At 44.6% G+C, this 25561-nt stretch overlaps 1 protein-coding gene across 1 annotated transcript; it reads right to left on the bottom strand.

The window, feature by feature from the left end:
• Nucleotides 1-9982: 9982 nt before the first annotated feature.
• On the bottom strand, nt 9983-24316 carry FKTN (fukutin). The gene is made up of 9 exons (XM_054287102.1): nt 24148-24316; nt 22792-22851; nt 20743-20946; nt 18958-19235; nt 18091-18223; nt 16319-16448; nt 15094-15227; nt 14745-14872; nt 9983-11674 (listed from the first exon to the last, which is right to left on the bottom strand). Exons 1-9 carry the CDS (start codon nt 24250-24252, stop codon nt 11461-11463), a joined length of 1386 nt encoding a protein of 461 aa, XP_054143077.1. The 5' UTR covers nt 24253-24316; the 3' UTR covers nt 9983-11460.
• Between the last annotated feature and the right edge of the window lie 1245 nt (nt 24317-25561).

The following is a 25561-nucleotide window of genomic DNA, read 5'->3' on the forward strand; positions in this document are numbered from 1 at the left end:
GGGACGAGAGATGGGATAGGGATGCTGAAGTAGTAATTTACATAATCTGATTAACAGAGGATTATCCAATGGCTGCTGAACAGTCTTAGTGTGCTTGAGCTAAAAACCTTACTATTCATTGCTCTCACCACCCTGCAGGGCGGCTGCACCTGCAGCACCAGCTAATACTCTCCTGGGGACTTCAAGGAAGGAGAAAAGCAGGGGCATATTTTTATTATTATCCGGGGGAGGGTTGAGGAGCTGCAGCTCCTTGTGTGCAGCCCCTAATTGATCTGTCTGCATTAGTCACCAGGAAGATGAAATGAAAGCTGAGCCAGTTGGCATTATCAGGAACAGGCATCACCTTCGAAAAGGGATGGCTTGTGTGGCTCCTCCCTGTGGCCAGTTCCGAGGGGCCCCTCCTGACCTGCCATGAGAGGAGCTGGGTGGAAGAGTCCTGCACATGAAAGGACCTGAAGCACAATTTCCCCTGTGCCTTGTTCAAACCAGGCCCAGCCCTTACTCTGGGACCTTCAGGATCATCAAGCCCAGCCATCAATTGCCAAGCCCACCATAAAACACATCCCTAAGTGACTGATCTGCATGTCTTTTATATCCCTCCAGGGATGGTGATTCCACCCTTTCCATTGGCAGCCTGTTTCTAGTGCTTGACAAAGCTCTCAGAGGAGAAATTTTTCCTGGTATCCAGTCACAATCTCCCCTGGCACAACTTAAGGCTGTTTCCTCTTGTCCTGTCACCTGAGAGAGGAGATCAATCCCCACCTTGTTACGACTGCCTTCCAGGTAATTGAAAGAAAAATAAGGTGCTCCCACCCCAAGCCCCCTTTTCTCCAGGTGAAATTATTCCAGTTCTTACAGTGGAGAGCTGAAAACCCTCCTGAAACAATTCAGCAGGCAGGATGAAATAAAACCAATCTGGAAGGACAGATAAATGCCACAGGTCCTTTAACACACTGCAAACTCAGCATCATATCAGGGCATCTACTGGGGCTGAGTCCAGAAGGAATTCCCAGAAGGAATGGGAGGTGGGTGGAATTCAGGTCCTGGCAAGGCAAGATGCATTCAGCATCTGCTGGTTGCAACAGAAGCACCCCAAGCATCCACCCGTGATGAAGGGTTGAAACCCCAAACTGAAAAACACATGAACTCTAGAATGGAAAGAACTGGGGACACAGAGATCTTCAGCTCAGGAGAAAAACCAGACACTGTGAGCTGGGCCCTCCTGCACACGTTCTCATCAAAACCAGGGAAAGAGAATAACTTGGATATTTATTTTTTCCTCCATTATACAGAGGGACATCTGCAAGGCGGGCAACTATAAAGGGTTTGGAACATTCCAAGGATACTAAAACTGGACTTGCTAGAAGAAAAGAGACACAAAACCAAATTTAATCCTTGCCTCACCCCACCCTCTCCACCAGCAGAAATGCTGCAATATAATCACCCAAGACTAATTGTGAGTCTTTGTTTCCAGGAGCACACTCCATCCTCACAGCAAGGTCGGGAGATGCTTTACATATTCCCTGGTGACTCAGTCTGCTGCATTTGTCTCTGAAGACCTGCCTGACAGCTGCCACTCACAGGCACCACCTAAACAGATTTGCAGCTCAGTGTGTCTTCCCCTCACTCCTGCCCATGGTGCGAATGAACAAAGGAACACGGTGGCCCAGCAAAGCAGGCTGGTGGCAGAGCGTGGTGTGAGCAAACATCCTGCCTGTTTGCTCACCCAAATTTTCCTTCTCTTCTCAAATCCAGAAGGGGAAGTGCTTCTGACTTGGGGGTAAAAACCACAAGAACAAAGAAGAGAACACCAGGGGACAGATACATTGTGTGTGCCCAGCCATCACCACTGAGTGGGTTGGGTTTTTTCAAGGAGCTGTGACACAGAGAAATGTCCTTTCCCCGTTCAGCCCCCAGTGCTGCCTGGAAACAATGAGCCCTGCCAGCTGCTGGCTGACCTGCCAGGCTGGACAGCAACTGCACCTGTGGGATGTCCAACAAGGTGCCCAAGGTGTCCATGGCAGTGGCATCTCTGCGTTCCTCTCCGTGGCCAAGATATTCCCATGCTTTGGTGTAATTAATATTCCTGGGTTTAGGAGTTAAGTAGCATCTACAGAAAGGGATAACACTGCATCCTGGGGTAGACAAGCTCTCCTGCTTTGAGAAAGATAATCTCTGTTGCTAAACTAATCCTTCATGCTGGCATCTTCCCAGATGCCAAGAGGAACGAGAAGCCGACAGCAACCCCACTAGAATTTCTCAGTGCCACGTGCTGTGGGAAACCTGTTCCCTGCCGAGCCTTATTTTTCTGTACAGCTGTACCTCTGTGAGGCCTCCTTACACCTCATGATTGTTTAATCTAGATTCTTGTGTCCTGATCAGAAAAGCATTCAAATTGGCAAAATGGATGTGAGAGGAACTTGTAGGTGCTGGTGGGTAAAAGTCAGGCCCCTTCTTCACCTGGTCTTGTCACTTCAGTACAAGAATTGAAGGGCTAGGACCCAGTGAAGATCATCTGGCATCTCATGGTGTCCCAGAAAAGAAGAACATTTCCAGAGATCACAGAGACAGCATAGACAACAACAGCATCTGTTTACTCTGTCCTGTGTTCCCAGGGAGGGACTTTTATATAAAATTCCCCAGAGGCTCAGCAACCAGAACAAAAACATTTCCTCGCAGCTGCTATTACCTTTTTTCCATGCTTCTGTCCCCAGAAAAAGCAGCAGAGCTATTTAGCTGCCATCCATTCCCCAGGCACACAAACTTGACCTACATCAGGCACAGAAAATACACAGACAGCACAAACAGAATCAAGGGGAAAAAAACCTTCTCCTGAGCAGTGGGCACATTTCTCACAATAAATCTTCAACACACAAATAGCAGCAGCAGCAGCTCCTCCCCAGCAGACAGCAAGCCAAGTTATGGAGCAAAAATCACTCCAAGGAAACACATTCAAAATTCTAGGATCTAGGTTTGCTTAGTGGTGAGGGGAAGGGATGGATCTTGTGAGGAGGCTGTGCTGCTCCAGCTTTAGGTGTCAGCTTAAACATTGCCCGTTCTCGGAAAGGTGCAACAAACCAGGGGCTCTTCCCTTTCCCCCTTGCCCAGCCCTGCCCTGGGCCCCTCCCTGTGCAGCTGAACAACTCTTTGGGAGCCCAGGACAGCTCAGCTCGGGGCCCTGCGTTATTTATGAGTTTGGAAATCAGAGCCCTTCGCTTCACTGCCAGTAAATGGCAGCGATTGGGAGGAGGTGGGGCAGGGGGGGAAGGCTTGTGCGCAGCTCTTCATTCTCTGCTCCTTATGAAAAGGGGATCACTCCAGCTAACTGGCCCATGGAGATAAGGATTTCAGACAATCTGCATTAGCCTGATAAGCCAGGTTTGCATTTCATAAAGATGGTTTGTTAAGAACCTCGGTAAAATAAAATACAGTCAGGAGGGCTTATCAGCACAACTCATTTCCACTCGCACCACTCTGCCTGTCAGCGCTGACATTTTTTTTTCCCTCCTATAAATTAAGGTCCCTGCTTGTGTCCCAGGTCTCTGGATGGAACACGGACCAGGGAGCAGTGGGGGAGGGCTGGGAATAGCCTGAAACCTCCCAGCTATGACTGATCACTTTTAGAGCTGTGGTGCTGATCCACAGGGCGTGGGTGGGTTGGATTTTCCCTCTCCAAGGCATCAGCAGCCTTCCCTCTTTGCACCGGTGAAGGATCAGAACAGGGAAAAGGAGTTTATATTTCCCTCTATTTCATGTTTTCCCACTTCCTCATGATGCCTCAGGTTTTGGGCCTTTATATCTTTCAGATTCTGTGCTGCTTTAGTCTGAGTTTCACATGAGGGGATGGTGAGCTCTCTGCACAGAGCAGGGAGACAAAACAATTCCTTCTCCAGCTGGGCACCAAGGACAAATGATCCAAATCTCAGGCCCAAGAGCACAAACAGCAGTGGAATGAAGAGAGAAAAACAAGAAGGATGGGACTTCATGGGTTAAAGCTGGAATTGGACAAATAACTCCAATGCGCAAATAGAGCAGAACTTATCAAAGTGAGAGACCCTGTGACCAGTTGTGCATTTTGTGACCATTTTGGTTCATCTTGGGTGCAGCCCTGGCTGGGCTCTTGTGCTGCTCAAGGTGCATCCATTGAGGCCTTTTACTAAATCCCTGCTTTATTCTTTAGCTCCATCTAGTCTCTGTTCTAGGGCAGCCTTCACAAGGCATCACTCACATAAAAACACCCACAACCCCTAACATGTGAAATTATGGACTCCCAAGCCCCTGTCAACTTTTCCTCTTCACTCCTCCCTCCGCCCTCTTCAAACAGGCCATATTTTGTTATAAAACAGCCTTGATGAATCACAGAAAACTATTAGAACACCCTCTGGTGCTCAGCTTTTCCTTCTCTTTTTCCCCCAGCACCTGCAGTGTCGGCAGGGGATGCACCAACACCATTCTGCTTGGACAGTGCTGCCTTTCCAGGAGGTGGATGCCCATTTCTGCACAGACTCTGGGCATTATTCAGGTTATCACACTAATTCAGAGTCAGAAAATCCTTTTACCAGCCCCCTTTGGATGGAGAGTCCCAGAGAAAGGCAGACACCCAAAAACAATTAACAAAACAGGGCCTTCCATGATTTGATAGCCAGCACAATTACAAAGCCACTTAATCTGTATCATCTGTTGTTTCCAGCTGCCATTTCTGCACACACTTTATTACGGTTTTTTTGGCAGAAAGACCTCAGCAAGGCAGAAAGCATCCTGGTAGGGCTTTGCATTTCTGCCTCAGTCCTTGCTAATGCTGTGGAGTAACAACACAACAATTAGTGCCACAGGTAAGGGCGACTCTCTCTCACGTCTTTTAAGGACTCCAACCCTCAGCACAAGCACTGCTGACCATCACAAAAGTTGCATTAGCCCCATATCAATCAGATTCCTCCTTTTCAGGCCCATTTGTGGGCGAAATCTGGGCCTATGCAGCCACGGTGGCAAAGCCTGGTATCACTTCAGTGGAAGTTCTCATGAAACTCCCTTGACTCAAAAGGTCAGATGGAAGATGTGGCAGTCTGGTCACCACTCGGGCCAAAATCCAAAGTACCCATCTCCAGGCTTCCACCAGCCTCATGCCAGCCTGCCAGATGAGACATTCATGGGGACTGGATAACAACCAGAGCGTTTCAAAACTGATATTGGGAGGGATGGGAAGATCTGGTGGTCAAAGAAAGAAGAGAAAGCAATAATTTCTGGGCCTTTCCTTGTTCCTTGTTCACAGGAGATATTGTGGACCTTTACTCAGAGGTTAGGACACCTCCACTGCACTGTAGGGGAAGGCAGGTCCCTGGAGGGCTGAGGGGCAGCAGATTAATTGGCTTACTTCATTAGCTGCTTACAGCAAAGTGGCTGTAAAAGACCAGCAAAGAAGGGGCTAATGATGGTCTCAGCACATTGACCTCAGCAACAGCTTTATCTCAGCAAGAAAGAAGAGGCATTTCTCCTGATCAAACGCCAAATGCACTACAGAGGCATCATTAACCCGGAGAAGTGGCTGCAGCAAACAGCCAGGGGCTAAAGACATCGGCAGTGCAGGAAAGGCATCACAGGTGGCTACAGGCAGCACATGTAAGGTGTGTGATGGAGATGGGCCCCAAACTCCTTCACTGGTGCTCCTGTGTGTCCAGGTATGTTGGAGATACAGGGATTGTGTTTACCATTCATGAATTTATAGATGTCACCAGGCTGGGTGGGATGTGGATGTGCTGGAGGGCAGGAGGGCTCTGCAGAGGGCTCTGGCCAGCCCGGATCCGTGGGCTGAGGGACAGCCAGGGGCAGTGCTGGGTCCTGCCCTGGGCTCACAACAACCCCATGGAGCTCCAGGCTGGGGGAAAGGGGCTGGGACAGGCCCCGGGGGTGCTGTGCCAGCAGCCGGACACAGCCCAGGGGTGCCCGGGGCCCAGAGGCCGATGGCCCCGGGGCTGTGCCGGCCGTGCGGCGGCAGCAGGAGCGGGGCAGGGCCCGTCCCTGGGCCGGCCCTGCTGAGGCCGCACCTCGAGGGCTGCGGCACCTCCGGGCCCTCACACGGGCAATGGAGGGGCTGCGGCGTGGCCGGGGCAGGGAACGGAGCTGGGAAGGGAATGGAGCCCCAGGAGATGCTGAGGGAGCCGGGAAGGGGCTCAGCCTGGAGCAGAGGAGGCTCAGGGGGCCCTTGTGGCTCTGCACAGCTCCTGCCAGGAGGGCACAGCCAGGGAGTCGGGCTGTGCTCCAGGGAACAGGGACAGGAGCAGAGTTTGGAACGGCCTCAGGCTGGGCCAGGGGGGAGGTTTAGCTGGATATTAGGAAGAATTTTTTCACAGAAAGGGTGATAAGACATTGGAATATGATGCCCAGGGCAGTGGTGGAGTCACTGTCCCTGGAGGTGTTTAAGGAAAGGCTGGAGGTGGCACTCAGTGCTCTGTTTTGGGTAACAGTGGTGATCAGTCACAGGATGGACCTGATGATCCCAGAGGTCTTTCCCACCCTACTTGATTCTCTTACATGTATTCATGAGGATCACAGAGCAAAACAGCACCTCCAAGGCGAGCCAAAAGCCCTCCTGGCATCCTTTTCCCTGTCTGTGCTGGGACTGAATCACAGAAACACACTTTTCTCTCCAAGCACAGAGCAGCACACCTCGTTTTGGAGGAGTTGCATTGCACTGCTGCAGAGGATGTCAGACTCTGCAGAGGATGTCAGACCCTGGAGAGGGCATGCTCCAAGGAAAAAACCACCTAATTTCCTTCCAAATAATGCAGGACAACTCAGTGGATCATTTAACTGGGGGGGTACAGGGGTATAATCTGCTGACCTGTCACCCCCACAGAGGGATGGGGAGGAGATCGGGGGAAAAAAACCTGTAAAACTCATGGTTGAGATAAGAACAGTTCAGTGACTGAAAACAAAGTGAAATACTAACAATGCTGATAACAATAATAATAGTAACAATAATAATGAGAGAGAGCAAACATCAAAAGTAAGTGGTGGACAGCACAGTTTGCTCACCACCCATAGACTGATGCCCATCCCACCCCCCAGCAGTGATCAGCCCTCCCAGCCAACTCCCCCCAGTTTATGACATTCTCTGAAATATTCTCTGAACCCAGAGCATTACATTCTCTGAAACCCTTGGGTTGTTCAGCTCACCTGCCTCAATGGCTTTTTATGTACCTGCCCACTGGTACAGCATGAGGAACTGAAACATCCTTGATTTAGTGTATAAATTACATAGCAACAGCTAAAACACAGGCATGTTATCAACATTTATTCTCATACCAAGTCCAAAATCACAGCAACACACCAGCTACGGAGGACATTAACTCTGTCCCAGCTGAAGCCATGACAATAAAGAAAATTTTTCACCAGATGTCTGGTCCATCACGGGGGGACCCCTTTCCAAATGACACAAATGTATCTTGGCTTCCTAAAATAAAGTAATTAATTAAAACAAATCACCAAATAAAAGGGATAAAAATACAAACCCAACAGCTTGGCCTGGCTCCTGTCTTTACCGGCTGTTCCCTATTTAATCTTCTCTCCCTTTCCATGTTTGTTCAGAAATCCCTCTTCCAGTGCAGCTGAGAAAGGTTGTTACCAACAGGCGCCCAAGTCTGAATGCTGACAATGTGAGATGATTACAGGAGCCCAGAGAGCAAACACACAGATTTTTTTAAATAAAGAAAATGCTCCTGCTGCTCCAACCGGCTCCTGAGACACTGCTCTGGACAATGGCAGTGATAAAGAAGGGCTGGTGTCAGCTCAAGGAGGGAGGCCACACAGTTCAACAGTAGCTCCTTGTGGAAGCTGCTTTACTCAAGAGTTTTGACTTTTCTGACAGGAAGTGGATGGGTGAAAGGCGCTGTAATTATTTGCTTTATGTCAAAGAGAGCCACTTGGCTTATCCTGGGCTTGAAGTGGAAGGAGCAGAAATGGCTGAGCTGAGGAAACACAATGCTATTAAGCAAAGATTATCAACTGGTGTAAATCGTCTGCTGGTGCCACTTTACCAAAACAGTTGATGATGATCAGTGAACACAAGTGCCAGGCAGACTTTGATGTTCTTCCACGTAATTTCTCAAGTTCCCTTGCTCTGCTCTGCAATTCACAGAGTGATAGAAGCACACAAAGAGGAAGGAAACGAGGTTGAGCAGTGAGGCAGCTGCCCCTGAGCTTCCTGAACTGCCGTGTGAGCTCAGGGAATTCTGCTGGGGAGGAATAAAGGACAGAAACACATCCCTGGGAGCCACTGTGCTGTGACAGGCAGTCACCTTGGGAGGAAGGTGTCTGTGTTGCTACACATCTCATTCATCTGTGCAAAACACACAATTACAGTGGGCACTGCAAAGCAGAGACTGGTTTTCTCTGCTTTTTTTCCTCAATTTTCTAGAGCTGACAGATTTCAGACTTCTAGAGAATTCTAAAGCAGCAAAGGATGCAAGTTGTTTAACACCAGCAACCAGCATCTCCCAGGCTCTGCTTCAACAGCAAGGGCGTAACAAGATCAGCTACTACTTTTTCATCTGGATAGCAGAGAAAGACAATCATACTTCCAGGATCCTCTCCTGCCTGCATCAGCACAGTTTTGCCCATTTTCTGTGTCTGAGGTTAAAAGAGCAGCATGGTAGGACAGACACGGGCCCTTCTGTCAGAATATGGCTCATGGACAGGTGGAAAGCATCAGCATCTCCCTCAGAGCCTCTGTGCAGCCAAGCATTGTCCACCCCATGATTGTTCTGCAGCCTCAGCTTGGATCAGACACACCCTTTTTGGAAGAACTGCATCCACCCTTTCGGTGCAAACAATCACTTTTTTTTTCAAGTGTTCAAGATGCTACAGTTTTCTCTCATTTCCCGTGAGAGCATCACTCCTCTTGTGAGCTCCAGTGTCAGATTCCAGAAATAGATCCTTCCTTAAGCTCATACACAAACGATGATTCCAATTTCCACCTTGTAAAAGCAGGAAGTTGTGGAATCATGAGAAAGAGGAACTCCTTCCATCAGGAAGACAGGATTAAGTACAGTCAGTCCTTAACTACAGTCAGCTCAGCTTTGGCTGACATTTACCTGATGTGTGCTCAGAGACCCCCAAAGTCACAGATTTTACACATTTCCACATGTTAAATATTCCAGTTTCTGTGCAGGTGGATGAATTTGCATTCCTCCCATTTACTTCTATTTCCTACCACCCACAGAAAGGAGCACACTCATCCCTTCCTTTTTCTGTAACCGTCCTTTATGGCTTTTGAAAATGGCATTTCATGGTCCCTTCTCTTCAGGCAATGCTAGTTCTTCAGTCTTTCCTTGATTTTATTCTGGTGCTTTGATCATTTTTCTGTCTTTATCAGCTGCACATAAATAACATGAAAAACCCTGTTTGCTACAGGGAAGCCAAGGGACTTCACGTGTGGTTTCTTAAGACCATTAGGAGAATTTAGGAATTACCCTTCTCTCCAGAGCACTTCCAAAATGAAGGCAGGTAGTAAGTTAAGAAGGTAACACAGAATTGAGAATCCATTTCAGATGAGGCAATTCAGGAGAACCCAAGAGGAAGGACACCTCAATCTGGCTGTTTCTGTGGGAATGCCAAGGCTCCAGCCTCATGATGTGCCCTTAAAGAGCAGCAGTTCCATGAGGTTCACACCACTCCTGGGCACCCAGTCTGCATCCAAGCAGGATATCTCTGCCAGAGCACTGCAAGAGAGTGACAGGAGATGTGCAGTGTGCAATCTCTCTGTGCAACTGAAGGATCCTTCTCCTACATGTGGGCTTCTGCCTTATTCAGAGCATCTTTGCTGTATCCAAGTATCTTTATTAAAAAATAAATGCTCAAAGACAGGCAGTCAATAAGCAGAGTAAGAAACATTTCAGGATTTTCCTCCATGCATTATGTCATGGTAAATGCAATGAAGTGTGTTAAATGCTGCCCAAGATGACAAAACAAAGGATGAAACAGCATCTCAAGTTGCAAATTAGACTCTCCTTTTAATCAATGTTAAATATACACTTGTATCCTCTGAAAAGAAAACATTTTAACCTGAAGAATACCTTACAGGTATAATCAACTACTCAAGACATCCTCCCTTTCAGGGACATGCATTTTTTTTTTCATTAGTCTTTTCATCTACAAAGTCAAAAATTTGACAGATTATAATTTTCTGAGAGCATCTTTTCTTTCACTCTTAAACATTTATCACATCTGAGAAACTCACAAACTTACTGCATGTTATTACACCAAGAAGTTCAGGACAACAGAGTTATGAACATGAAAACCACAAGGACATTCACTTTTTTTCTTTTTTTTTCCATTTTAAGGAAAAGGTACAAAAAAAATTCTACCTGAGAAGTTATCCCTATTCATGTCATGGTTACTGAAGCAAGTGAATGGTGTTAGCAGGATTTTACATCTCTCCCTTCTTAACCAGGCAGAACAAAGTTACCATCCAATTGAAGAGCCAGCCTGACAAGTTCTTGCCAGGAGCTGAACAATTTACTCCAATGTTTCAGTGACAGGAGAAACTGAAACTGAGAGGACTGCCAGGATTGCTGCTGCAAATTTGATGGAACAGTTGGTATTTGTACACATTTCTCCTCTCCTTTAAAGAGAAGCCTCTGTTCTGTGGAACAGAAAACTGTGAATAACCCCCCATTTCTATCTACTTGCAGGAAAGCAGGGATAGCTGTAATTTGCTAAAAAACAGTAAAACATTTTACAGGGAGAACACACAGACCAGGACACTAAAACAAGAATTTTATTTCTTTTCATGGGGAAGCCATCCCAGCAGCGTGCACCTTCACATTCTTTAAGAAGGACAAATTGAAAAATGTCCAGTGTCAATAGTTTCTCCTTCCATTCACTTAGTGTTACACCATTACCAGATACCTCCTAGATATAAAGCAGGTGGTCACACAGGTTCTGTGCCACAGAAACATTCCACTCCCAAGAGCAACCCCTTGCTCATGGTAGGGATGTACCAGTCTCAAATCAAGCATATTTGAAATACTAGTAACTCTGGTGTTTTGAAGTTAAACAGTCACATATCTCCTTTGGAAAAAGAGGAACTTCTCTGAGATTTTCCCATCCTAACCTTCTCTCAAGCTTGAGAACTGAACAGTCTGAAGGTTTTGATGATCCCAGGGAAGTCAAAGCCACCTGGCCACTGTTCACATTTAAACAGTCAACTGCCCATAAGTCCACTGCAGTCCTCTCTACTCCCTTTGTGCAGCTTTTCTTTCAGCTTCCCTTCCCTCATCTTCTCCTTTAACCAGGTGGAAAAACCACGATGAAGGTGAAGACAACACCTGTTAAGCAAAGGGAGGAAAATGCCTCCTCAGGAAACTTGTGGGGCATTACAAAGGAAATGGATGTCGATGCCGTTGGGCACTGGGAAATCACAAACTGACAGTGCTGGGGACAGGCTCTGTCAGCAGACAGGGCTCAGTAGATTTGGATGACATTGTCCCACTCATCAATAGGCCAGATCCCGTTGTCCTGCACGTTGAAGGGTGAGCTCTTCCAGTCCCAGCTCTTCACAGGCACCTTCCACTCCGGGCCGTAGTTGGCCTCCACGTACTGCAGGGTTTCGCAGGGCACGTGGACCTTGAGCTCCACAAACTCAGTCCAGCACAGAGTAAACTTGGGAAAGAGATACCTGTGCCAGAACAAAAGCGTGTGGTCACTGACAAAGGGTTAGAATGCACCTCTAAGTAAGTTCAAGGAGAAAGCAAGCAACTGCAGCTAGTGGCTGTGTTACATTTATGCTGTTTTTTTCTCTTACACACTGGACAAGGGTGTTATCAACAGTAACTGGTGAACATTTGCTTCATGTGCTTAGGAAGGAGCCTTCCTAATTCTTTTGTTGCTTGTGCTCACATAATTCTGCCACCTATAGGTTCGTCCCTGCCTCTGCTTTGCCTGTTACAAATGGGATTTAATAGTTACCCCTTTTAGAAAGCACTGCATGCTTACAGCAGTGGCAGCTCACAGGTAAATTTCCAGAACAACATCCTATCAAGTCAAGGTGTCAGACAATACCAAAGTCTCCCCACTACTCCTGCAGAGGATCATTCCTACTTCTGAAGTTCTGAAGACTTCCACACAAAAAGAATTTTTAAAAAAAGTGATCCTAAAATTCCTTTTCACACATTAAAATGAAACCATAAGCACTTTGTCCTTTTTAAAGAAGGTTTGGACATTTGTGTGATGAACTAGAACTGCCTCCTCCATCTTCTTGCAAGCATGAAGGTAATTTAATTTCTAAGCTCTCAGCAAACAATATGAGAAAATAAAGCAATTGTGCTTCATGCCTTAAGTGGAAGGAAAGAACAAAGTGATCAAGCATTTTTTGGCTATATATCCAGAGACTGCTAATTAAACTAAACTCTTAAACAAAGTCCTCTTTGTTAAAAACCTACAGAATTAGCTCACTTTAAGGACTAAAGCAAACAGTGTGGATTTGATTCCCAGACTCATTTTTTGTAGATATCCATTCCCTGCTGGAGATTGCTACTGTCCAATATTAAATTTGCAAACAAAGAAGAAGCCTCAATTGCTGCAACTCCAAGACAGTATCAGGAGGATGCACATGTTTGTGTCAGGAATGCTGAGGAAATGTTTGTGCACATGGAAAAGCAAACCACACAGCCAGACTGTGAGGGTTAGAAACCAACTCTCCAAGGAAACAGAGGCTAAAAATGATTGTGAGAAATATTTTAGGGACTCAATGAGAAATGCTCTAGCTCTCCACCCTCTAATTTAGATGTATAGAAAGTATGCCTGTGCAAATATTTAGCTTTCTGAAGAAAATACCTTCTACCTTTCAGTTTTAATCTTAGAAAAGAACTTCCACCCTTCTCTGTGATGACCCAGTAGCAATCAGCATCTCTTCTGACACTATAATTCCTTTAAAACTGTGAGAGTAGATTTAGGATTCAGCATGAGCAAACAATCACTTCTCTTCTGACTGACCTCCTCACTTTTGCCTTCCACCAAAATTCTGACAGAATTGCTGGAGATGAAGCAAAATTGAGTGTCATTCTGGTGTTGTACATAGTCAGATTAAGCATGCCAAGTGCTCTCACATCTCACAGTAACAAAAGCTGGGCCTCTTTTCTCTTTTTGAATGTGCATTTGGAATAACACGTCTGGAATTACTTGGCTAAGGATTCTGAGCAGCTACAATTCATGGCTCAGGGCCTTTATGGTGGTAAACAAGCAGTTTTCCTGGTCCTTTTCTGTGTGTACTAAACTAAGAAACACCAGCTCAGAATTAGAGGCTTGGCTTCCCTAAGCAAAGTTATTACTGAACAAGAAAGCTATGTTTGGAACTTTTAATAAGCTACCACCAAAAATAATTACAAGGCTACAAGAAAAGGAAAGAGTTTTGTGGAAGATGGAGTTCCAAAAGAGCTGTAATTTCCAAAGATACAAAAGCTGGAGTGCAGCACAGGGTCACACTGATCCCCTATTCTCATGTCTTGGACCAGTCATTATCAAAAAAACAGGGGAAAAGCATCTCTCAGGTATCCAAGGTTTGATGGAATTTTGAAGGAGCAGTGTCAACTCCATTGGCATGGAAACAGCTACTGCAATTTAGATGCAACAAGAGCACAAAGAAGAGGAAAGGAAGTTATTGGTCAGCTTGCTCTTCAGAATGCACCACACATGAAAACTGGAACTGCTGCTATATTCTAAAAAAAAAAAAAAATACTTTGCTATACAGCACATTTTCTGTGGGGATATTCCACAGAATATTCCCACAGAAAATATGCTGGATAGCAAAGCTCTTTCTTTTGTCTATTTCTAAATGTGCCTTTTGAAGCTGGTTATCAAAATATCATTCCCAGTCTTTATTTATCACTTCAGAACAAAGATAACTAAGACAAGAATTTGGACATTATCTCCAACTGCATGACAGTGCTCACTAAATTCCCATTAGCTAAATACAAACAAATATATTTCAGGCAAAATATGAAAGATAATGAAATCCTATAGAAGTCTACAAGGTTTTCAACTAGTCTGCAGCAATCTCCTTCTGAGTGAAGGAATGTGCTTGAAAGAAATCTAATTATCAAAACCCATATTCAGTTTGCTAAATTGATTGGGATTAAGTTATTAAATTAAATTATTAAATCATTGCTGATTTAATACTGAAAGGTGTGAAACAAGAAACATGGGATCCTATTCAAAATTCCATTTTGAGAACATGAACAGTAAGGCCTGCAGGAATTGTCTGTGTTGCTGTCACAACCCAGTATTCCAAACTGCTACCTCAAAATCCCAAATTGTGGGCTTTTCTGTGCAAAGAGAGTTGAGGCTTTTTGCCATAATACCTCCTCATCAAGACAGATGCCTAAGGATTAATGTTCTACTACAAAATTAGATTGTGCAATAAACACTGTTTTAGAGATTTTTTTTTCTCATCTAGGGTGCTTATGTAACCGGGGGGCCTGTCACAGTCAGAAAAGATCTGCTTGATATATGACATGCCAGCCCTGCTTTTGATTTCACAAGAGATCTGACATTTACTCTCTAGCAAGGCACAGGACTGTTCTCTCTCTGCTTCACTGGTCTCAGAGTGCAGAATCTCCACTGATTCCCCTCTGACATCCACATTTCCACAAAGAGCACAGGCTTTGCCAGGAAACAGCACACAAAATGCCATCAGTAAACACTATCTTGTTCAATTTCTTTCCTGCTAGTGGTACAAATCCAGTTCTTACTTAAATTTCTTGCCCGATTTGGCCTGAGTTCCTCCATTCCATACGTGGTCATCCTCTTCATAGAAGAAAAAAATGTCAAGTTTCACATCATCTTCTCCCTGAAAAGAGAGTTCCAAGCTGTCTTCCACCTGGAATACAAAAATACACACTGTATATACACATAGAAATACAAAGCAACTTATGCCAGCAGAAAACAAATTCATTTTCATTAGATATACAGATATATTTCTATTCTAACTGACTATTCAACTCTGCATTATTTTTAATATCAAACACTTCTGCAACTGAAGTCAAAGTTACAAATCTACAGAAACACACACATGAAGTAAAATGTTCATTTTCTATGTACCTTGCCAAATTTGTGCTTCAGTGGCAAGCCTGCTTTCTGAAAGGCTGGAATGATATCTGCTTTGTAGTCCCTTATAAAGATTCCCAAATCCACATCTTTGCTGTGAGGAATGACATTGCACTGCCTAAACCAGCCTGAGGGGGAAGAAAATAAAGCAGAAAAATCCCAAATTAGTTAATTCAGGAAGGTGAATTTAATAGAAACAAAGCAACAGAAAAATGAACTGTCCTCAGATCACCAGGCAAAAGTCTTTGACTTTTGAGGCCATAAACAAGACTTCTGCCTTTTTTTAGTATGGGATGAACCACATCAAAGGAAACAAGTATTACTGCACTTATAGCCATCTCTCTCCCTTCAGAAAGCCAAGAATTTGAGAAAAAACAAAGATAATGTATCTTCAGTTTCCTAATTTAAATGCATAAAAAAATAAAAAAGTTCTTTATGTGGGACCAAATCTAATCAGCAGTTAACAGCTACAGGACCACAGCTGTGCTTCTGATTTGCAACTATTGTTTTACACTGCATCCAAGATGTTAATCATCTTTCAATCACCACTGCAAAGCAGAAAGACACAAAGTGGGACATTCTTTTGCCTGTTTCATTAAGCCATCTTTTAGTAACTGTTCATTCAGAAAACTATATTCCCTACTATTAAATAAATACAAGGCAAATGTGAACACATGAGTCTTCACAAAGAGTCCCCACCAGTGATAAGACACTTGTACCTTCAGCAGAACTGAAAACTTGCATTACCTACTCCAATGGACTGCGATTTTATTAAAAGTTTGTTTTGAAAGAAAATAAATTAGTGTAAACTGCATTTTAGGAGTCAGTGACAAGCATCTAATTGCATGGGAAGAAAAACAGGCTTAGAGTGTACTTGGACAGCAGAACAATGTGCTCATCACTGTGTTTTCCAACTGGCACTTCAGTGAATTCCAAGTCACACAAATTAGGGAACTGTTGATTACTTCCTAGCAGGGATGAACACAAGACAGGTAATTGCTAACAACACTAAATGCTTCACTGGAAATCTGCCCAGCAGCTCTGCTGCTCAGGTTTCTAAAGAAAAAGCTTTTTTTCAGGACAAAAGATGTCCTATTGCAATACAATTATTACCTTCCAACCCAGTACTTTTGGCCTCTGCTGACATCACAAGAAGTGGAGGATGAAGTGTTTAAAGTTTCAGGTGACTTTAAAAATGCAACACAACACAAGTTTTTACCAAGACATGTTCCGCTGCTCAGCCAGAACTTCACTCCCAAGTTATTCAGTGTCAGGGCAGCCAGATGAAGCAAGGATTTCGCCTTTTTTCTGAATTCCACTGCATCAAGAGAGGAATCATCAGGATACAGCTGGAAGGCAAGAGTAAGCAAGTTACTGTCAGAGAGCAAACCTGTCCCTTCATTTTTTTGGCATCCAAGGGAAAAATAGCATTAAAAATTTACTTAACTAATACCTGGGCCAATATCTTTTTTACATACGCAGTCCATGTTCAGAACATGCACTGGAATTACAGAGTGGAAATTAAATCACTGACTCATCAACCTTCCTTTTTTTTCCTAACCACAAGAATGAAAATTCACAGTAGATTACAATAAGAAAATATGTATTAGACTCTGATTCTCAGCAGTTGGCAGCAGCACGGGTGAGCCCTTGTTCTGCACATGCTGAAGTCAATTCCTGGAGTCCAAGGAGAGCACAGGGACAGAACCAGTCTCTGCCAGCACATCGAGGCTTTTCCAACCTCCAGAACTCCATGATTAATTTATTTGGCGCCACCAAGTGTCAGAATTGGGTGTTGAGTTTTAAGGAGAGCTGGCAAGGAGAAACGGTGTCAACACAAAAATCTTCCAGATAGAACTGTGGCAAGGTCTGCCATCCATGCAAAGCCAAAACCAACACGGGAGGCTGGGCAAACATTACCAATTCTAACAAAAGAACAACCACTTGGCTTTGTGATGGATTTCTGTAAGAGCTCTTGGGCATCAAGCAGCCAAAATTAACTTTTCCAAACAGGTGCCAGCTGCTTGTCTCAGTGTTAAAGTTCCAGCAAAGTTCAATAAACATTTAGGGGCACATTGTCTCTGCCTGTGGTGATTTCTGCCTGGAGGCTGAAGTGGATAATATTTTTCTGTCTTCCACACGTGAACGGATAACACATGGATGCCCTTGTGACCCTCCTGCTACCCAAACTAGGATCTACAGCTGGCTACAGTGAACAGGAGTGCTCCTCCCTTTCCCCAATACCTGAATGAGTGCAGACTGGAGCCTCCAGTGCCCTTTTCCCCCTTGCATGAACTCAGAGATGGCTCAGATTCAGTGGTCTGACTCTGACTCTGTACTCCTAACTGTGAACTTTTGATCACTTTATAACTCATGTCCTTTCCAAGTTAGGACAAAATGCCCCCCCACACTACAGCAGAAACATTTCTATCTGCTAAATCAAGTAGCAAAATTCTAAAAACAATGCTCTGAAAACATCAGCCTACACAGTCAGAAAAGCAATTAAATCAGTCACTTTGGAATGTAACCATTTCAGGTAAGCCAAATGAGGAACATGGAACTGCAGGACATGGTTCAAAAAATCTAAAATTCAACATTTCTCAAAACTTCAAGGACTGTTATGAGGAAAGTTTTCAGCCATGAAGACACAAGTTTTATTTGTGTCTCTAATAAAACCACTATTTTTATTTACATAAGATCCATTTAACAGTAAGGGTGTGTAAGAACTATGGATATGTTGGTTCCCTCTTGGAAAAAAAATGTGCTTACAAGTAAAAAACCAAAAAAAGGCCATGATCTTCAGGTAAAGTTTTGATTTCATCACCATATTCCACTCTGTGGAATGAGAATCAGGTTTTGTATTTAGCTTTGTGCATGTGAACAGTCCCATTTAAGTAAAAAAAAACCAAAATGAGTGAAATGTTCTTAGGTTTGGGTCAATCAGTGAAAACACACATTTCACCTCAGAGGCACCACCCAGTTACCACTAACCTGAAAGAAAGCCCGAGCTTCTCTGTACCTACATTCAAGAAATCTAGAGTGGGACATCTCCTCTAGAAAACTGGACGGATTTTTTGGAATTTGAACTTTTAAGTCATCAATGGAAACAAGCAGAAGTTCTGGCCTGCATGGAAAGAGAGATAATATATTACTCTATTTAATTTCATTACAAATCACATGGCACTTTATCCATTAACTCAGGTTATAATCTTAATGCACACTACTGGCAGTGATCACTCTGTCTAAATACAGGCCAAACCAATTTTAAATGAAAAAAAGCAACAAGAGCTTCAGCAAATTCCCCATACATTTCAAAACTTTGTTTAAAAAGAATTCCTACACCTCCAAACCCCAAGCTGGTTTGTCAGATCACTGATTCCTTTACTGACTTATGACTTGAATTTGTTCAGAGATGTTGTTCAGGGCACCAAAATTCAGGCTGTTTGGTTGTCTAAGTGTTACAGGATGGACTTCAGAATCAAATTTTACTCTGGAGCTACTTGCTTTTAAAAATTAAAAACTATTCAGCCTTCATAATGATGGAAGAGAGATTATTTAACAGCTTACACGGTGTCCTTTGAACATTTAGGCACATAACTTATACAGATTCCATGCTTTAAAAGGATGAAGGAAGGGGGTCAAATTAATGGAAAAAGTTAAAGAGATTTATTTTGATGTGTGAAATGCCTCAGTATTTTTCTCGTTTTCTCAGAAACTATGTTCTCAAAGCCTACACTTTGGGGGTCTGACTCTCAGCTGAATCTTAGGATCTGATACAGGAAACGGAGTCGTTTTACACAGAGGAGGGAATTTTGGGAGTGCCATGGTGGCTTTCTCCTTCCCCTGTGGTGAGCTCACTTTTCATAGGCCCCAGGGTAGCGGCCAAAGTGGAGTTTCCGGAAAGGCACAAACTTCCTGTCCATGTGTTGCTTGAGCCTCAGGGGTCCGTGCCAGAGGAAATTGCCACTCCTCTCATAGAAGACCACCAGGTGAATGGCATGGGATGCCAGTTTGAATATGTAGTGCAAGGGGATTTCCATCCCAGACAGGTCATCCATCCCATCCAAGCGGGGGTCCTTGTTTATAATCTTTAGCCACTGGAACCCCATCTTCTCAGCAGCTCTAAACAGGCCCACCTGAAAACGAGGAACACAGGAGGCAGAGGAGGCTAAAGATTAGAGAAACCAAAACTGGAAGCTGAATGTTTATTACTAACTCACACCATTCCTCATTTCATTTTTTAACCAGGCTTAAGCACAAATGAATCAAAAATCTCTAAGAGCTTGTAGACCAGCAGTCACAAGCAATTCCAACCAACTTTTTTCCTTGTTTTAAATTTTGTCTCTCAAACTACAAAATGAAACAGCAAATTAATGTTGTAAGCCATGTTTGGATTAGGTTTGTTCCTTGCCATAGCACCCTACCCTGCACTCTGAAACTATTCTCTAAAACTGTTCTTCTGCAAAATCTGGTGTTCCTAAGTCCTTGAATAATAACACAAAAATGATTAGCCCAAAACCTTCTTTTGTGGGGCAGATAAAAATCTCACCAAACACTGACCACTGGCCTCAAGTAACAGGATTTCATATTTCTACAAACAAAGGGAATTAAATTCTGGCTGATTTAAAAAAAAAAAAACAAAAAACAAAACAAAAAAAAACCCTAAAAAACAACAAACCAATCAGCACCTGAAGAGCCCTTCAATTTCCCCACTTGAAATGTTCTGTATGAGCATATCAGCTTCTCCCCTGAATGATACAGAAATTATCACTGAGACACAAAGCAAGGGGAAAATGGATTTATCTCAGTGTGCTGCCATACAACTTCACTCTTAGCTTCTGGAATTCCTTCGCACCTGTGGGTAAAACAGCTGCCTGATCAGGCCCAGAGTGACACCCTTCTTCACTCAAGTTCTTCCGTGAAATAGTCACTGATCATTTCAGTGCCTTCTGCTCTTTCTAATAAAATAAAATTTTACAATTGAAAAAAAATGAAATTTAAAAAAGGAAAAAAGAAAAAAGCTGTTTGTCACTGGTATTTTTAGTCTGTGGAAATTAATCTAATAAATATTTCCTGGTTACACTTAATTGATGAAATAATATTGGATTTAAATCTGTCCTTCCTCACATGCTACACCTCTATTTTTAACACAGCCATTAAAAGTGTCCTAACATTACAGAGAAGCAGAGACACCATTAAGTATCAGCAATACATGAAGTGAAATGGTATTCATTACAAAGATGTGCTAAAAGAAATGTAAATTAGCAGACTATGGTAATTGTCACATCAATAACTGCATTTTCTTCTTGATGAGTTCCCAAACTCCAGATTTATAACAGATGCACCTACATTACAGGCTCCAGGTTCTCCTTCTTCCTTTCTAACAGACCTTCTTTCTTTCCTTTTGGCATAGACTCTGGCTACCAGTGTTTTTCTTAATATTGCAGACAGCTTCTAAAAAGTTTCAGCTATAAATTACTCCTAATATATCCAGGCTAGTAAATGGGCAACTTTTACTTTCAAAGTTTCCTCTGCCTACAATATCACCACCACATGAATTCAGATACAAACATTCAGGCATTAAGTGACAACATCAAAGAATGCATTAAAATACACAATTGTGAACAGAAAACATGCACTTACATCATGTTTCCATGTTTTGTCTAGTAGTGCAAAGGTGGTGAAGTCTCTTGGAGCACAGAAGTATTTGCATTCTGGGCTGGGGCCACCAGGAGAGCTTCTGATCTGCTCAATGTCTTTATTAACCAGTCCCAGAATCAAAGGATCGATCAAATACACTGGAATATTGTGAGTGGATATTAATCCCAGGAACTTCCTAACCACGTGCTGTTTGACAGAGGGCAGAAAGACCATCTTTGCATTAAAACTCTTTGACAGAAAGACACCCTAACCCACTGCAAGAAGGAAATCTTAACCCCAAATGCATCCTCTTCACTCTGTACACTTCACTTCCACAAACAGTTGTGAGGCTGAGTGAGAAGAAGGGATGCAAATGCCAGACAGAATTTGGATTCTGGTCTTCCCAGGGCACTCAAGGTTGCATAAGGAGTAAAAAAGCTGCAGCAAGAATGTTCTGTGCCTAATGCAAGGGGTTATTAACCTGATTCAGTGGAGAACAGTAATCAAGCACATTTAAATGTCAGTGGCACACAGAAACCACTTAGAGCAGCCACAGTAACCCTGCCACTTAAATGTATTCAACTGTAACATTTTCATTTAATGATTTTAAAGCTCTGGCTCCAGGGAGATGTGAAAACATGAGCTCAGGATGTGAGTCAACAACAGAGTTTTGGCAGCAGCATTACCTGTGTGGTACAGGCACAAGCAAGGCCATCCCCACAGTGATTTCAGCTACACAAAGATGAAAGCTGAGTGATGTGCTCATATTACTTCTGTGACTAAAACTGGCACACCAGAAGGACGAACAGGAAAAAAAGTCTGTGCAAAAGTATCCACCTTCCCAATCCATCACTACTCCAGGAAAACAGATGCTTTCAGCTGAAATGTAAATAAGTTAAAAACCCCACAAATAATGGTAGAAAAACATGGCCTTGATATTAAGTCACCAAGAGAAATGTGTTCAAATTTAGTATTTTGGACACACCACTGCAGGGACTCTACGGAAAGGCTGAAGTGCAGCAGGTGACAGGATCATGGCACATCCTTTCTCACTGATGATCTCAGAAGAGCAAGTTAAACCTTTAGGAGAGCTCTGCGACACCTCACACCTGGTAGGCAGCTCCAAGAGGTGTCACCTCCAAGAATAGCAAGGCACTCCTGGCACGAGCAAACAGTGCACAGAGCAGTTGGTCTGGATTTTCTCCAGGGACAGCTCCTAGCCAGAGCACCTTCCCTCTTGCTCAGCAGAAACCAGGCCTTTAAATGGCCATTCTGCTAATTAGCAACGTTATCATGTTGCATCCAAACCGAAAGGCAGCCAGCTCCCAGCACATCCCTCTCCTTAACCATCTGTGCTGCTTTTCCACTGGGAGATCAGTTAACAAAAAGTCTTCTGTAAAAACTGTTTCCAAACAAACCCCAACTACAAATATGACAGGGGACCTTCTGATTCCCCAGGGTGGGTGCTTTTGGTTGCATTCAATCTTGCAAGGCACAACAAATATCCCATTTCAAGCACCTAAGAGCACTCCCAGCACTGGTCATGAGGGCTGGAATGCTGAAATTGACATTTTCCTGCTTGGGAAGAGCTTTACAACCCAGCACAAGCAGGTAACAGAACAGTGACCAGCAGGTTAAACACCTGGAGTGGGCAAAGCAGGGTTGTGTGAGCCAGGGGCTTCTCAGGGCAGCAAAGAAGCTGCATGGCAATGCAGCCAATCTGTTCGACACCCAGCCTGAAAGGACACAAAACCCTGGATCAACACTTCTGTCTCAGAAAGAAAAAGTGTTTCTTTCTGAAACATCAACAACAAATGGAAGCACAGCATTGGCAAAGGCTGTGAAGCTGTAACTGTTTCTCAGTTTTACTTTACAGTGATGTTTTGATACTGTATTTACTGAGCAAAGTTACAAAGTGTATCTCTTCCTCCTTCAAAGCAGAAAGCGCTCAGTGAAGAGCGGGAAGAGTGAGAGCCGGACCCTGGATTTGCAGTTCCAAGCGAGTTCTGAGACTTGTGGAAGAGCTGCATGAACCAGTGACACTGTACATACCCATCTTGTGCTGTCTTGGCCTGACTGGCTTCCTCTGCCTTTGGAAAAAGCTGCTCCATTCTATAAAAAAAACAAAAAAGCAAAAAAAAAACAAAATGAAGGGAAGGGAGAAAGAAGATAAAACCCCCAAAGTTTCAGTTGAATCCTTGTTTTCCTAACATGACATCCAGAGGCATTTATCCACTTCATGGATAATGGAGTTATGCCTTTGGTCACCCAGCTACAGTCCTGAATGTGAAATCATAAACAACTGCTGAGGCTTAAATGTATTTTAAATATATTTAGAAGGACAATCCAAGCCTCAGGGACCTCCAAACATGCAAGCACTGAGTGGTGAGGCCTCGGGTTTCCAAGCCAATGTGCCAGCAAATGTAAAACAGGAGGATGACAAACCCTGTCAGGCAAATACCACAGTGGCAGGGACAGTGGCACTGTGCCTCAGTCTTTCCAGGTGTAATCCTAGACAATTCAATTTTAGGGACAGCATTTTCATGTGAGAGAGTCAAGGCAGCTCATGGCTCAGCTTTTTGGGTTTTCCAAAGCACGGAGAATTTCTCAGTCATTGTTTAAAAACCAGAAACGGTGGGAAAGAAGTTGAAGGTTGTAGCAGCAGCTGTCACGGACACTGCCTGCACTTAATAAGGAAAGAAAAGCCAAAAAAATGAGTCAGGGTGCTTTGAAACCTGCACGATTCTTCTCTAAAAATAAAAGGAGTTCCTTTGTCGAATCGGAGTTGCAACTGTAAACTAAGAACCACCAGAGGATTTAATTTACAGTAACATTGACTTCCATTGCTGTTGCAGAAAACCACTGGCCTGGACGTTCCAGGTCAGGTATAAAAAGAGGTACAAACAGCATTCCACGTATAAAACCAGGATTTAAACTGTGACACCCAGCACTTTAGGAGCACTGAGTCACAAAACCCTAAGGTGACTGGAAAAAAAAAAAAAAAAAAAAAAGAAAAAAAAGTTGGGATTTCTCTCCGCCATGGAAAACCCATTGGAAAACCTGCACCCAGCAGATGCTGCCTTCCTCCGGCAGAGCCCTCAGACAGAGCTCGCTGCGACCTGGGAGGCGATAAAAGTGACAGATAAACGAGAGCGGAAGGTGGAAAGCCGCGGTGGCTGGAAGCTGGCGGGGGCATCATTCCCTGCGGGAGAAATCTGAAGGCCCTGGCTGACACAGTGACTCGGATACCAGGCTGGGAACCCAACCCCGACTGTACCCCCGGCACCGGACACCGGCCTGGGCTCCCCGCCCGCCCCCGGAGCCGCTCCAGGGAACCCGGCGGGGGCGGGACTGCCGCCCACACAGCGCCGCGCAGGGAAACCCGGGCAGCGCGCTGCCTTCTTTCACCTTCTGCGACAGGTAGAACTTGTAGTAGCACAGCTGGAAGAGCAGGAAAACCAGGCTGGTCAGCGAGAGGAGCGCCAGCACCACGTTCCTGTTGATCTTCTGCATCAGCCCCACGGCACCCCGGGAGCCGCTGCCCGGCCGCCCTCACCGCGATGCGGCTTCAGGCCGGAAAGCGACGCCGCAAAGCGCAGCCCGCCGTCGTAAAACACCCCCCTTCGCTGTCGTAACCCCCCCCCCCCTACTCACGGGGGTCCCTCACCCACCCCGAACCCCCAAAACCGCCCCAAATCCCCCCAAAATGAGGCGGAGGTAAAACGACACAGCGAGAGACACACACAGGGTTGCAGATTTCTGTATTAGTACAAAACATCGCGTCACACGCGGACGGCACCCGCCCCTGCTTCCCAGTCCCCTCCATGGCGGGGGGATCCGGGCAGGGAGCCGGCGGAGCGGCCCCAGGGATCACCGGGATGTGCCCCGAAGGAAAGCCACAGGCAGGCTGGCCCTGCCGCAGGACACCCAAAAATAGCGACGCTGGAGCACGACATCAACACAAGTCACGGTCAGCGTCCATCCAACACCCCGCACGCCTCAAAATAAAAACACGGTCAGGCCCAACACGCTCCCAGGTGGCTGCCCCGGTCTCCATCTGACACGTGGGAGGGGTGAGGAAACGGGATTTGTACACAAAATCCCGTTTTTGTGTACAAATAAGCTGCTTCGACTCTGCTTTTCCTGCATTTCTGAAAAATGAACCTGCCACCTCTGCCCTGCCTGTTTGGTATTTGCAGAAGCATTTATATCCCCAGAAGGTTTTTTTTGTTTGTTTTTTTTTTTTTTAATCATCCTGTCTGACACTGACATCCCTAGCTGCAGTTAAAACACAGTTCTTAGTTTTCCACGAGACAACAGCAGCTATGCTCATCTGATGTATTAACACCTCAAGGAAAACATTTAGTTCCTCAAAAGTCAGGCTTTCAGAGTTAAAATACCTTCAGAATACCAGCAGTAAATACTTAAAAAGAAAAAGAAGAAAAAAATTAGGCATCTCCTTTTGGTCATAGAGCAGAAAACTCCTGTTTTGCCACCATGCAGTATTGGCTCCAGAGTAAATAAGCCTGGTGGATTGAACTGCAGACCTTCAAAAAAATCTGATCCACTGCCAAGGAGCCACCCCTCTCCAAATCCCTGAAAGTGGACTCCCAAAGGAAAAGGTAATTCCACAGGCTCCAGGCATCCCTGTCCAGCTGCAAGCACAAACCCTGCACCAACTGCAACAAAAAGCATCACTGGGAGCAGTGTGGTGTCGCTCATCTTCCTATGATGATGGGTGCTGGAGAGACACTAGTCCAGAAAAAAAAAAAAGTCTAAAACAAAAAATATCTAAAGTGCTTAAGGCAATTCTTCATATCCC

This window comes from Melozone crissalis, unplaced genomic scaffold (genome assembly GCF_028551555.1).
Source record: "Melozone crissalis strain CALT ecotype California unplaced genomic scaffold, PUWL_Pcris_2 ptg000005l_1, whole genome shotgun sequence".
In the NCBI taxonomy this organism is placed as follows: domain Eukaryota; kingdom Metazoa; phylum Chordata; class Aves; order Passeriformes; family Passerellidae; genus Melozone; species Melozone crissalis.